This window comes from Drosophila melanogaster, chromosome 3R (genome assembly GCF_000001215.4).
Source record: "Drosophila melanogaster chromosome 3R".
NCBI lineage: Eukaryota > Metazoa > Arthropoda > Insecta > Diptera > Drosophilidae > Drosophila > Drosophila melanogaster.
In genome coordinates, this window is record NT_033777.3 from 10,292,096 (window position 1) to 10,307,394 (window position 15,299).

Genomic DNA, 15,299 nt, shown 5'->3' on the forward strand with positions numbered 1-15,299 from the left:
TAAAAATGTACCTTCTATAGATTGCTGATTTTGGGTTGTCGAATGTGTTTGATGACCAGCGACTGCTGGGCACCTTTTGCGGTTCCCCACTCTATGCCTCGCCGGAAATTGTGGAAGGCACACCATACCAGGGACCCGAGGTGGACTGCTGGTCACTGGGCGTGCTGCTCTACACGCTGGTCTACGGCTCTATGCCCTTCGATGGGTCCAATTTCAAGCGACTGGTGAAGCAGATCAGCCAGGGTGATTACTACGAGCCAAGGAAACCTTCGCGAGCCTCTACTCTCATCCGGGACATGCTGACCGTGTGTCCGAGGAAACGGGCCAGTATCGAGCAAATCTGCTCGCACTGGTGGGTCAACGAGAACGATAATGTGTCCTGTCTGGATCTGGCCGAGGATCTGGCCAATCAGACCCCAGTGCGATTGGATGTCCTGCTTTCCCTTACGCCAGCCACAATCACCGCGGATCAGTTGGTGGTGCCATCGGCGGAGGGAGCAGCTGCTGCCAAGGCGGCGGCCAATGAACGCGTTCCTCGCTCGCATTCGGTGGGCTCGATCCGGGACATGGGACCGCCGAACACGGAGGCGGAACGTCGCATCCTGGACATGGTGGCCGGTGAGTCGATGTCCATTCTCCTGCTTGACGCTTCTGAAATCGCTTGAGTGGTCCCCAGTGTGTGAGATAGAAGTCCCAGTGCAGCAACCCGCGCATATATGCTTCTGTAATAGGTTGGATCGATTTGGGCGGACATAACAAATGTGCAATCTATGGGATTAAATTCAAGTGTTGTTTGATTGTTTAATTGAAGATCTCAGAAGACTTCATAGATTACAATCTTGTGCAGACTATGGTCCATCAAATCATTCCACCCTATTGTGTATATAAATGGAGACTAACTGGCTGCCCAATACACACCAACACCAACCGACCTATACCCACTAACTGATCCTACTCCTGGAACCGAAATCCAACCACATAATCCCATCACTTGCGAGTGTACTAAACCATATGAAACTAAAGTCATTTAACCAAACTCATTAAACCACGCCACCCTTTCTCTCTCTCTCTCTTTCTCTGTCTGTTTCGTGTTTCCAGCTGGAGGAGAAGCCGCCTTGATGCCCTCACCCACCAGGACCATAACCCCCGCCCAGAGTCCGGTGCAGACGAAGAGGAAACTGCAGCCCACTGTTTCTACGGAGAATGCAGCCGGAACTACAGCCAAAAAGAAGGAGAAGCCGGCCAATAGCTCGTTTGTGATCAGCAAGGATGGTGCACCACTGACTGAAGCGCCACCGACCATCATCGAACCGCAAGCTACGCTCATGGAGGCGGAGACGATTGCCAATATACCCGAGGAGGTTCCTGTTCCCAGTTACTCCCAGAAAGACATGCAAGCGGTGGGTGATATTTGCGATCTGCTGATGGGCACCGCCACAACTCCAGCCCCTGCACCACCGGCACCCACACCTGTTGCTCGCCAGCCCACCAGGGGAAAACTGGATGCCGTTGTTGAAACTCCTGAGGAAAAGGATGCCACCAAAGTGATCAAGAAGTTTGTGAACAAGCACAAGACCGCGGATCTGGTAAATGCCATCAATGAAAGTGCCTCCAAGGCCGCAGCGCCGGTGAGCGCAGTGGCCCCTCCACCCTTCGTCCGCAAGTGCAGCTTGCAGGATGAGTCCACACTGAATAAATTCAATGCGGAGCGTCGGAAATCGCGAATCCTAGAAACTGCAGAGAAGTTCCAGCCACCGCCACCAGTTGCTGCAGCACCTCCCGAAAAACCCAAGAAGCTCAGCATACCGGGTGTCAGTGTGGGCAGTTTTAAGAAGGAGTTCGAGAAGAAGGCCACCAATCCACCGGCTGCAGAGGGACCTACGCCCGGTGAATTAAGGGCTCAGGAGCAGGTTGCAGCAGCTGCAGCGGCCGCCCAGGAAGCCGAAACCTTAAGCACCCCGCCACCATCGCCAGTGGTGGCCCAATCGCTAGAGGGCAGCGATTCCAAGAACTCTGTGGCCTCTATTTCGCTGGACGAGGCTCGCCGCTCCATGGAGAACTCCATTGCCTTGCTGCTCCAGGCACAAAACGAGTCCAGCAAGGAGGTGGACCAGTTGTGTGCCCAAACGGAGACCATTGGCGTCAGTGAACCGGCTACTCAGCAGGAGCGCGAGCGTAAGTTGAAGAACGCCCGCGCCATAATCGGAAATGCCATACAACCAGGTGAGTGCTATTGGCATGATAGATTCTAAGACTAGTGATTCTAGTGATAATGATATCCGTACCTAAGTTAAGCTAAACCACGCAGCGCTTACAAGTTGACTACTAGCATTACTTAGCACTAGTATCCAGGATCTGGTTGTGCGTCAGGGTGCAAGTCAAACGCCATTAAGTGTGAAAACCAACAAAGACTTATTATTGATCCGAATTTACACTATTGAATCCATAATTCTTATTTAAAAATCAGTTTTTAATTCCAAAACGTACAGTATGTTTTAGTTTAGTGTTTGTTTAGAACTTAACTAGAACTACCGTTTGACTTGTACTTGCCCAAGACCTGGTGTCATCGTCTTGTTTTCTATATTTACTTTGGCATATATATTTAATTCCTTTCCATTTTCAATGTGTATGTGAACGTTTTGCAAGCCGAGTGCTGCATGGATTATATTTGGCTTTTGGAATATAATCTCCTGCTCACACTCACCGAACTTCATCTGAAGAGCCAACAAATCGAAGCGAATCCTCCTTTCCAATTTGCAATTTCGCTTGGCCAATCCATAAAGCCAAAAAAAAAAAAGAAAATGAAATCCTCAAGCAAAATATACACTCGTCATCATCATCATCTTCATCGAACTCACCTGTCTTTTGTCTTTCGTTCCCTCTTGTGCTGACTACCTCATTGTTTTGGGGTGGATCGATTCGTATGAATTTAAATATTTAAAAGAAAATTATTTAAAAAAATATTAAAAGTCATATTATTATTATCAACGAAAATTAAGACTGTATTCAAATTTATGTCTTTACTTCATATTTAAATTTCTTAAAGATAAACTTCATCACGATTTATGTTTCAATTTCCTTGTGTAAAATATGATTTAATGTAATGTAAACGGAGAAATTTAAAGAGTATTGTTAGAATTTCCGCAAATTTTTTTGTACTGATCGATCCACCCTATCCTGCCATACATGCTCATCATATTCATTGACTCATCATCTTAATTTTAGTGATACGCAGGCCAACACCGTTTTATGGCATCGGCAACGGCTTTGGCAATGGCATGGGTGGTGCTGTTGGAGCAAGTGGTGCGACAGTGAACAATGCACCCAAACGCGCACAGAGTGGCAGCAGTTTTATGGGCTATTCGGGGGCCACATCACCGGGCACCGCAGCAACATCGCCACCGATTTCTGGACCCCAAACGGCACCGCCAGTGCTAATATCACCGAATGCATTGGCTGTGGCCAAGCAAACGATACAACAACGGATTTTCGGAGGTGGACTGCCCAGTCCCAATAATCAGCCAGCAAATCGAAGGCCAGCCACCTGGCAACCGCAGGCATCCTACAGCACGGCCAGCATTTTTCAGCCGCCACAAAGTCAGAGTAGTCCCTTCAAGATGCTGCAGCAGCAATATCAGCAGCGTTGTCAGGAGGACCAGAAGCAAAGTTGCCCATTCACGCCGCCTCCATCGCCACAAAATGCCGCCAGCCACGCCTACGCCGCCCAAGCCAACAGCAACAACTATGGAGGCAACAGCAACAGCGGTGCCAGCGGCGGCAGCAGCAGCAACAGCAGATGCAACAGCAGCAACATAGGCAACTGCAACACGATGCCTTATGTCAATTACAATGTCAATTCGCGCACGAGACCATTTAATCATAATCAAGCTCAAGACACACTCAATACCAATGCCAATACCAGTGCCAGTGCTACATGTGCCTTGCCTGTGGCTATGTGGCTGAAATGTAAGTCTTGGCAGCGGCTCCAAAAAACAGAAACCCCACCGAATCCGTATCCGTATCCGAAACCAATACAACCAACAACAAAAAACATGTGCTTTGTGCTGTGTGCCTGCTACAAAAAAAAAAAAAAAAAAAACCGAAGCAATCCACTCAATCCATTTCCGTTTCCTGTTGCGTTCCTCGATTATTTGTATTTTTTCCGCTCCCTTTGCTATATGAACACTGGCTGACCTTGGGAAAAAGTCCAAGGTTAATCAGTTAGTAATTATCCTGGCTTGGTACTCCTGGCTTTTCCCTATCCAACAATTCAAAAGCGGAAAAAACCCAAATCTTTGGCTCTACCTTTTCCCTTGGACGTTGTTTGTTCTCGATGTGTGGTTGTAGTTCTCGTTGTTGAAGTTGATGTTGCTGCTGCTGCTGTTGCAGTCGTTGTTGTTCGTGCTCGTTGTTGTTCTGACTTTCAAGTAGTAGTCTCGGCTTAACCCCCTAAAAACACTTAGGCGCGCCTTAACCCTCGAACTGCATTCCTTTGGCCTCAATGACATGTTACTATTGTTGTGTTCTCTTACTGTTACTGATGCTTTAATTGCTTACTTGTTCCTCTTGCACCATTCACCACGTATATATATTCGATTCGATTAACTTCAAGTAATTGTTATACTCTTTAATCTGCAGCTTCACCGGGTGCAGAAGGACCGCCAACTCCTCCCGGAGCGGTGAAGACATCGACGGCTTCGATTACCCTGAAATCGGCCACCCTGCCGCGTCGCAAGATTAACGCCAAGGCGGAGGTTCAGCTGGACATTAAGCCGCGAATCCCGGAACAAGGAGCCCCACCCCAGCCGGCCATGCGATTCAGCACCGAGATGCAACATCCGGTGGCCGATCTGCGCAGTGCCCCGCCCCGCGAGGGCCCCATCCCCTACAGTCCCATCAAGACAACGCTGCAGGCGAGGGCCACTAGTCTGGAGCCCAAGGAGCACGTCATCACCATCCAGCGACCGCCCACGCAGCATGCCTATGGGCGAACCAGTTCCAACACAACCACGCGGTGAGTACGGAATAAGAGACGATGGTCATATAATTCCCACTTTATTGCCTTTATTCCTCACTCTCGCCTCGTAAAGAAAATTCGATGTAATTGCTTAAATGGGCGTCCAAATTAAGGGGTTCAGGCTTACAGTTCTCGTATGACTTCCCATTTGATTCGGTACCGTTTGCTTAAAGTTAAATATATGTAGAGATGAGAGAAGACTGCTAAAATTGTTAAATATGATCGAAATTGAAAATTTATTCATATACGCTTTAAATACTAAATCAACGCCTTAATTTCCTGTTGTAAGCTTATGATTGATTATGCATGTTTCATGACCTTTTGCAGTTCCGGCTCGCTGTCACGGCAGTCGACGGTGGAATCCGAGTCTGAGGGGACAACCACGGCCACGAACATGTCGCAGGCCACCATTACGAGCACCTCGCAGCCCATCAAGAAGAGTCCGCGGGAGTTTATCATCCCGATTGCCGTCGAGGGAGGCGGCTTCATTACGCCCCGGGAACGCAGCGTGGAGCCATCGGAATCGAGCCACACCACCAGCAGCCGCTCCACGTTCACCCGCCTGCGTCCTTCCCGTCGCATTGGGTAAGGCTTTAAAGTTTAAGTTTCGCTTGGCCTGTGCAGTTTTCCTGACTGAAATTTCATTTCGTATGCAGCTCACTGTTAAGCGAGGCAGGCTTCGATGAGGGCTCGCCATTCCAAAAGATGCGCACCACGTCGATAACCCGGGATGGCGTCAGCGGAGGAGCCGAGGAGGAGGCGCGCTTCACTCCGCACCGACTCAGGTTTGCCAACATTCTTAACTTCCGATTATCCCTATCTTTATCAGATAGCTTTTCCTCTGGCCTGCGTTAAGGGAAATTGTATTCGTTTTCAAATATCTCAAACCAATTGGGATTAAATATTTTCAATAATTGATTATAGTTATTCAATTAAAAGTAAAATATCTTTAATTTGAACAGATATATAGAAATATATTTATAGTTATTGTAATACTTTTTCTTTGAGTGCATGGCATGAATACGTAACAGGATTGCTAAATTGAATCCTCGCAGCCTCCTTGACTGCCGTTTGATTCGGTTATTCTCATCCTTATGCAAATCTTCTTTTTCTCCTATTTGACACACCCGCAGAAGCTCAAGACCTGTCAAGAAAATTAGTCAAGACAACGATTCGCAAAGCTCCAACGAGGAGGACGATGACGACGATGATGGCTTCGAGATACTCACGGCGGAGAATCTGTTCTCGACTTTGCTGCAGCGGGTAAGACGTCATCTGTCTGCCATAATGTGGCCCATCTCTCATCGGGATCCCATCCTCCTTTGCCCACTTCTAGGTGCGGGCCCTGACGAATCGCCTGAATGTCAACAGTGACCTGACGGCCGGATTCCCCAGCCATTCTAGTCGCCTGCTCACGGACATTTCGCGGCAGGCCCAAAGTCACAGTCCATTCTGGAGCCCGGGCAGTCCCTTTGCCAGGTGAGTGTACCCCCGCAACGGTGGGGAATTGAGGTTGAAGTGGACCGGAGTTGGAGTTGGAGTGGCCACTGAAAGTTGATTGCCATCCAGCCGGCTGCCAGTCAGTTAGTCAACTTATGCAAACGTGTCACGGCACTGGCTCTAGTTAATAATTTCATTAAATTCAGCTGGAGCTGACTCTGCCGGAAAGTGAGTTGACTAAGAGCCGGCTTCTGTTGGCCAAAGACGAGTGCGATCTGCTATTCAGCTTTAAGTCCTAGCCTAACCATTGAATGACTGCTTTAACTCCATCCACCAACATTAACTGCAAATTTGTTGTCCATTTCTTACATGCTGCCCTCCACATGCCTTCCATCTAACAATTTAAACAAAAAACTCACCAACCATGCTTAAACTAATTATCCGCAAAGTGTGCTTAGATCTCAAGTTAGTTATACCTATAGCGAAACGGTCGAGAAGAAGAAAGTGTAAGTACCAAGGCTCGAAACGACTTTTTAATTGGTCAAGAGCTTTTAACCCCATGCTAAAAATACAGTGTGACCGATGACCAAATTTAAACGATTGTCTAAGATTGATGAGCTTCTTATAATATTCATGAATTTAGCTGATTTTAAAATCAATATCATTTAAAAGGCTTGTCCTTCTTTTGCGATTAAATTTGGTAATAAAACTTACTGTATGCTGCCTTTAAACCATCCTAAATCACACATCAGCCTCGCACAATTTAACCACCATCCATCAATCCATCAATCCATCCATTCATCCATTGCGCCCTATACCTGGCTATCTCTCACCTGCTCCTGCACCTCCTCCTCCTTCTAGGTGCGGGGAGCGCTGGCTGAGGGCCTTGGACATTACGGAGCGGCTGCGTCGTTGGCTGGGCCACGCCCCCCAATGCTGCCTGTAAGTTGGCAACGTGTAACGTAGCGTAGCGTGTGTAATGTGCAAGTCCCTCGGCAGAAAGTTCGATTAGCAGTGAATTCCCTGATGCATTGTTCTCACCTGTGTCCAACCGTTTCCATCTATCTGATATCCTTTACAGCCGCCTGAACAGCAGCAACAGCAGCGGACTGGGAGCTCCGTGGCGGCACAGCATGTCCCGGGATCTGGGCAGCGACATGGAATCGATGTTCTCGCGCACGGGGGCCACTCTGCCAAGAGGTGAATATCACAGAATAAAGAGTAAATACCTAGATCAGTAGTGAGACACGCCATTCAGTGCCGGAAAAGTGCCGGCGATCTGATGCCGCAACGATGAAGCCACACAGACAAACAAAAAAAGAAAAGAAAAACAAATAGTAGAACTAAAGAAAAGCGCTGCAACGTATGCTACGTAATTAAGAGTACTTTCAATTTCAATATGCCTATATCGTATACTTAAACCTGTTTTATTTCAAGTAGTTTTTGATGTCTGCTAAACAAAACAAACAATCAACTGAACACAGATCACAGATCACACCGATCAAGTGAATTACCTTGTCTAATTAGTCTAAACCTTATATTGTCCCACAAATCCAGATAAAACAATAGCCAAACAAGAAATACACATCGATTAATCATAAGTGTCTACTGTAATTATCAAGTGAAAATGCCAATTAATACTTAAACAATGACAAACCATTATTTCCGTTGAAGACTATATTTATTTGATTTACTGTTTTGTGTGCGCGCACAGTTCTTAATAGCATAATTCAATCTATATCAATATTCACTCTATATCTATCTCTATCAAGTGAACTATCTATAACTATATAATCTAAATGCTGTCTGTCTTAGAACACCACTCTTTTGTTATTAACCCATAATGCCGCTGACGCTTACAAACCTAAATCTATTTATTGCTCTACATAAGAGGCAAAGTCCACCCCACTTCCTCCTTTAACTTATGCACTATTTATTTATTTATTATTATTTACCCCCGTTTATAATTTGCCTTTCAAATTTTTGTTCTGCACTCATGCAATGATGATGAAATAAAGTTACAAAGCAAGGAAGAGCCAAGATTTTGTTAAGTCAATAAAAGTGTAATCAAATCGTATTCAAAGTTCTGTATGCCAGCGCAGTAACATATAGAGAAACGCTCAAGGAATATATATATTCATGTATGGCGAACCCGAATCAGGCTTAACCCTTGACCTAAATGTTGTTATGCGAACTGAGATGATGATGAAAATGAGAATGAAAATGTTGATGACGACCTGAGAAGATTGTACTTATTGTTAACAATGAATAAACTAAAGCGAATGAAACCAACACCTAATAACTTTACTACGTTTTGCAGTGAGAACAGCCACATAGATGACAATAAAAAAAAAAACGAAAGAAGACAAAACCTTTTCTTATTTTATTTGAGGTGACCACTGAGATTTTGTTTTCGCAACCAAAAGAATTGTTCGATATAAACTTTCTTTGGTAAATTAATTGTTGTACAGTTTTTTATGCAAATGGCCCCGCTACCTTAAATTTGTTTTAGTTTTACCAACTCGTTATATACAAATATATATATATATATATTTCTTGATATATATATCTATCCCTCACCAACAACAAACAAACAAACGAACTACAAGTTTTCTAATGCGCTAACCCAAAAACCAAAGACAAAGTTTCAAGTTGATTTTCCCAGTTCTTCTTATTTTTTGATGTTTTTTATTAGTTACAAACAAAATTTGAGCCTGAAAATGCCAAAAGCCGAATAATCAGTAAACGAAATTAAAACCAAAATTTGTGTTGTACAAGAAGTTTATTTGTTTAACACCACTAAGCTCACACGCACACACATACCTGCCAATACAAATACATGCGCACCAACCTACCAACACACCCAAAGCTTCTCAATGTAGTTGACTCTGTCCACGCTGTTAAAAAACCGCCAACCAACAAACCAGCTAAAAACCAACCAACCAACAACTAACTTGGCACTAAAAAAAAATTGTAAAAAAAAAAACAAAAACAAATATCTGAGTTCTGGGCTTTTTTTGGATAAATTGTAAATCGAATAATTTGTAATTGTGATCCCAAACGACAATCTCTTTTGATGTGAAACAGAGTTGATGGGGCCAAGAACCCAAGAAAAAAATGTCCAAAACTTTGAATACGATAATGTACAGAACTGAAACTCTCTCTCTCTCAGCTACTAATCAAACTTATTACGTTCATCATCATTCCATACCGTAGAGAAATCCTAACCCGAAAGTCATGACCAAATGCCATCTCCGTAGTAAATCGTAGTTAATAGAGTGTTACTTAAGTGATTTGCAATTCAATTCACCAGCCAATGATTCGATGTATTACAAATAATGATTTTATTATTGGCCGTTTACACACGTTTTGTACTTACTTTCGTTTACAGTTGGTTTAACTACTTTAACTACTACTACCACGCCCACAAAGCATGTTATAACCATTAACCAGAGTCCGTTCAGAACCGCCAACAAATCGCATCCGGGCCATTACGCCACGGCCACGACCACGGCCAAAACGGTGGCCGTAGCCGTTGCCGGAGTACCGAAGCAGCTAACAATAACCACTACGACCACCACCAACAGCAATTGCAGCAGTAACAACGCAAACGCCAACGGCAGGAGCAGACCGCCAACAATCATCCCGGCCATAACCACAACCACACCCCAGCTGGCCAAAACCACTAGCAGTAGCACCACCGCCACCATCACCGCCACCGCAACCGAAGGCCCAAGGAAGCCATAAGCGAAGCCACCAAGTGGGTGGATGTGTAGGTGGCTGGGTGGTGCTGCTCCTATTAGACTGCCCAAAAAAACAAGTTCCATTTTTTATGTTGCCAAAATTCGATTAGCATATCTGTTCGTTGTTTAAATACTTGTTTTCACTTTTGCTATTTAATTGAAAAACTTTTTAATTAACTGCGCCAGCCAGCCAGCCGAGCAGCTGGAATTCGACTTTTAACTGTTATTATATTTTTTAAAATTGAATGGAAAACCGTGTAATTTTTATTTAAGGCAGCAGTAGCGCAACCACATTCCCTCAGTACAATGAATATTGTATTATTGTGATTTTGATTTTAAAATTAATTTTAAACCTCAACGAGTTACTCATACTCCAGTCATTTTTACTCAAATCCATTCGCCTCAGTCAAGCAATTCCTCTGGCGCAAAAGCTTCAAGCATACCAACTAAGCAATACTTTTACTTAATATCTATTACTAAAATCGGTAGATGAAAACTGAATACCCAAAAACTGATAACCGAGAACTAAACACTTAATCCGAAGAACCATAATATATGAAACTATTTTTATACCAACACCAAGTGAAATAAAACATGAAATCCAAATTGACCAGCATTTTTGTTACCGCCCGTTTTCGTATTCCTGCACGTAAGCTAATCCCAGTTGTTTTTTGATTTTGTTAACCTTTGTTGGATATTTGTAATCCTACATCCTGCAAGTTTGTTAAGTGTTCGAGTTAAAGCTTCTCCGCTTTGATTGCGTCTCTGAAAAGTAATTCTTTTGGTTGCCAAAACAAAAAAGGAGAAAAGTTTTCAGATCTCTGGGGCTGATGAAGTGGGGCAGTCAATCAATCAATCATTGCACTCGCCATGTAAGTAACCCTGAATAATTGAACTCTATCAGTTAATTTGGCAAGTAAGTGGAGTTATTTTTCAATCATATAGACGTTTGTTTTGTGCTCTATGAGATAGGCCACATCATTATATTGTCTATGGCATCTTAACCATTCACAGGCCATCATCAAGGCAAGGGCAAGCCCAGTTCAGCTCCCGCCCAAGTGGAAAAGGGTGCCGCCACGGTGTGTTCAGCAAGCACTGCAAAAAGCGAGGAGCCCTTGGACTTGGCGGATCTGGATCTATCGAGACTACGTCTCAGCAAGAAGGATTTGGAAACCCTGTCTAGCATAACTCCTGGATTGCCCAAGTGTTTCCAGGAACAGTTACTTGCAAAACTGCCACCCACTCAAGCTCGCAAGCTATCACGCACCCTAAGCGTTCAGACCAGTGCACCCAGTAGTGCCTCCACTCCCAAGGTTTACAAGCGCAGTCAAAGCAGTGGAAGGGGTTACCAGCCGGAGCAACAGCCACAAGAGGAGCTGGCTAAACCACTAACCACTGACGCACCCAAGACGACTTCAGCGAGTACAGCGATTTACAGGCGAAGCCTAAGTCGTAGTCAGGCACCCACGCCAAATTCTGGTCAGGATGCCGACAGCCGAGCAGCCCCAACGCCTAAAAGCCGCAGCAGCAGTGTCTGTCGAGATGACTATGGGAAATCCTCACTCTGCAGCAGCAGCACTTACACCAGCGACATTAGCGAAAAGTACAAGTACTACTCGCCGTATCTGAGCAAGTCCAGCAATGTAAGTCCATCGATAGCTTCAAAGGATGCCCCAGAGAAGCGGTACAGTGGTGGACTAGGACGTCCCCCGAGTGGCTGTCTCTCGCCTCCACCGCAATTGCCGCAAGTTGCTGCCACTGAGGGCACAAGTTCCTTGAGGGCTGGACGTTCATCGCAGCGTCGGATTTCCCGCTTCCTGCGTCCCGACTTCTTTGACGAACCTAGGGATCGGGAAACCCAGAGCATGCTCAGGGAAATACGAGAAAAGTCCATCGATCGCCAGGATCAGGAGCAGACCCAGCCACAGGACTTGAGACGTCGCAAGCATAGTTTGCCTAATGTGGAGCAAGCGGAGCAACCTGCTGAAACGGCACCCATTAGATCCTCCATGCGCCATTCACGCAACAAAAGCATGGAGTTGTTTACAGAAGCCGAATCAAATGGCCAAGTTAGGGATACTGTGAAGACATCAACATCCCGGCAACGAAGTGTTTCGAAGGCTCGAGAATTGGAAACGGAACTGGACAAACACGAACTGGCGGATAAAATCCTCCAGGAGCTGCAGCTACTGTCCGCTGTAAGAAGCCAACATGAGCAGACTCAGGAGTCGGAGAAAGCAGAAGAGACATCCACCATTAAAAAGATAAAGAAGTTGAAACCCACGGAATCCAACGAGCCAGAGGCAACGAAAATCGCGTCAACAACTACCTCAAGTACAACCACTTTGGTTAGGAAGGTTAAGAAGGTTGTTAAGAAAACCGACGAGGCCCCCAAGACAACTGGATCTGAAAATGCAGACCTCGCTAGCTCTGCACCAAAGGAAACGAAATTAAAGCGTCCCAAATCCTATCCCATGAAAGATCTTGGATTAAGTCTTAAATCATCAACCGATCTACCAGAACCGACTACATCGCTTCTACCCACTAAATTACCCAGCAAACTCCCTTCAGGGAACACCAATGAATCCGCAGTAGAACCAGCTCCTCGCGAGAGTCGCCTGATGAGGCCGAAAAGCTACCCGGCCACCAAACTAGCCACTCCCAAGGAACTGCGCAAAGTTACACGAAGTGGAGTTGCCATACCCACAATAACAGAAGCTATACCCACTCCCTCGGCTATGCCAACGTCGACTAGCTCCAAGTCCACTTCGGAGGAGAAATCGACGTCGGCCACACCAACCGGAACTATGTCTGCCGTAACTGATGCCAAGGATATAGTATCCTCTTCCAGCGACTCGCGGCCCACGACCATTAAGAAAATCATTAAGGTGTCGAAGAAGTCCAAGCTAATGCCACCCACGCCAGTGACACCAACCACTCCAACCACGACTGCTACCACCACTGCAAGCACCACACCAGTAGAAAGCTCTAAGGAGTCTAGTCCGGTCATTAAGCCCAAGGAGAAGTCACCGGAAAAGAAACCCAGCAAGGGTTTGCTTTACGCTTTGGGACAGAAGTTTGAGAAACTACGAGACTCCGCCATGAGCAAGGAGAAAAAGGCTGGTTCTACTGGAGCAGCAGCATCTTTGGCCTGCACCCAAAAGCAAGGGTCTCCCGAAGAACGCAGCTCTCCAGAGAAGTATAAGAAGAACGTTTCGGATACAGAGAAGTCCCAACAAACTGGACTCTCCGACGACAAACGGGTGGATAAGCGATCCCGGTTTGACACCATGCTACGCTCTTTAAGAGAGAGATCCGTACCCAGATCACAACCCAATGGAGGCGTGAGTCCCAAGCGAGCTGCCAGTGTGGAGGAGCTGCACGCCGGATGCCCAGAGGGGCAGGGAAAACAAGGCGGAGCAGTTAACAAGATGTTCGGCGGTTTGTTGCGTCGATTTGACAGGGAAAGCAGTGAACAACGCCGGGTGAGAAGCTCCCGATCCACCAGCAACATAGAGCGACAGGTTCGCGAAGAACAGGATCAGCTGCTGGACGCCTCGCTACCAACATCGCCAATCTATCAGAATGTGGTTAAGAGCACAAAAAGCAAAGTCTCTTCAACGGCAAATGGCGAAGAGAATTGCAATTGCGAAACAGCTTGCCCAGATTGCAGGCAAAACAATGGACAGAACGTAACCACCAGCGGTGCTCCAACCAACACAACAATGCCAAGCAGCAAGGAGAAGCGAAAGGGTCTGATGCTTGATCTGGCCAGCGCAAATGTGTCCGCCAGTGGTGCCCCCAGCTCGGTGACCACCGCCACCACAACTACCACAAGTGGAAGCAGCTATCGGGGATCTAAAACCAATCCGGCTTTGATCAATGGAAATGGAGGACTGGGAATGGGCATCTACTCGAATCTGCCACCCTATCCGGGAGCCATGAAAAGTGCCAGCTCCAACAACAGCTCCAGCCAGCAGTCCATGGAGAACGCCACCAACAATAACTCAACAAATACCAATAATAATTGCAGTTCGCAAACTTCTGGCTATAGAACCTCATCGGCACATGAGATTAATCGGAATAATCCGCTCTTGACGCCATCCTTCGAAAACATTGCCAACTACTCCTCGGACTCAAGGAGCTACCAAGATGACTGCGCCTCCACCTCGACTTTCCTATCGCCCACCGAAGAGCCGGAGTTGTATTTTGACAATTGGTCCATATGCTCCGAGGACAACTATATGTTGCACGCGACGCCCTCGCCCACAGTTTCCCGGTTGTCAAGAGCTTCATTGTCCTCGCCCACTCGTTGCTCCGAGAGCTCTGATCCCAACGAGAGTGTGATCGACAGGATTAAACGGCGTAGCTTCTACAGTCGATTCAATGAGCAGAAAAAACCACGACGCACTAGCAGCATAGTCGGACCATCGGCTGTGAGGGACTACTACCGGGAGCAACAAGCGGCAGTTAAGGCGCGCTCCAGTAACAAACTGCATGCTCCGGACATGGATCCACCACCAAGAGCTCATTCACCGGACATAGCCCAGCAGTTCTTTAGACCCCTGAAACTGAGTCCCGTGGGAACGGAGCTAAAGCCCCCTGTTTACCGCTCCACTTTGGACTACTCTGCATCATCGGCGGGGGCCACCAGCAAGCCAAGAAAGAGTCTGAATGACATTAGGAATACCTCGCCCTCTTTCCTCAGCAAACGTTACGAGACCACCGATTACAGTTCGGTGCCAATGCGATACAAGAGCTCCTCCAGTTCGAGTCCAAGTAATGGAGCCATTGCCAGCGGCTATTACAACACCTACAATCCAAAGCGTAGATCTTCGTATACGCTCAATGGTAGTCTGCCTACAGCGACCAGTGGAAGCAGTGCCGCAGGGAGCAGCCACCTGGATGGATACGCCACCCTGGGCAGGAGATCCCTTCGTCCATACGACCATCGAACGATGTCCCTGCTGGAGCCACCGACCTCGAGCAGCAGTCGTAGTGGTGAAGGGGTTTCCTACCAAAGGCGTGAAGCAAGGACACCGGTTAGAGACTACACATCCAGTATTTCGCGGTAAGTTAAATGACTTTCAAGAGGAATT

The 15,299-nt window shown here is 46.5% G+C and overlaps 1 protein-coding gene across 17 annotated transcripts in view; it reads left to right on the plus strand.

Moving 5' to 3' along the window:
• Nuak (Nuak family kinase) overlaps nt 1-15,299 on the plus strand; it is a 44,162-nt gene that overhangs the window by 27,790 nt on the left and 1,073 nt on the right. For 4 of the 17 annotated variants that reach the window (NM_001382098.1, NM_001382102.1, NM_001382100.1 and 1 more), the window contains 9 exon segments: nt 21-618; nt 1,099-2,223; nt 4,639-5,014; nt 5,345-5,602; nt 5,674-5,802; nt 6,151-6,280; nt 6,354-6,496; nt 7,539-7,657; nt 11,215-15,271. In NM_001382098.1, the coding sequence (NP_001369002.1) occupies nt 21-618; nt 1,099-2,223; nt 4,639-5,014; nt 5,345-5,602; nt 5,674-5,802; nt 6,151-6,280; nt 6,354-6,496; nt 7,539-7,657; nt 11,215-15,271 (6,935 nt within the window). 17 annotated transcript variants of the gene reach the window in all.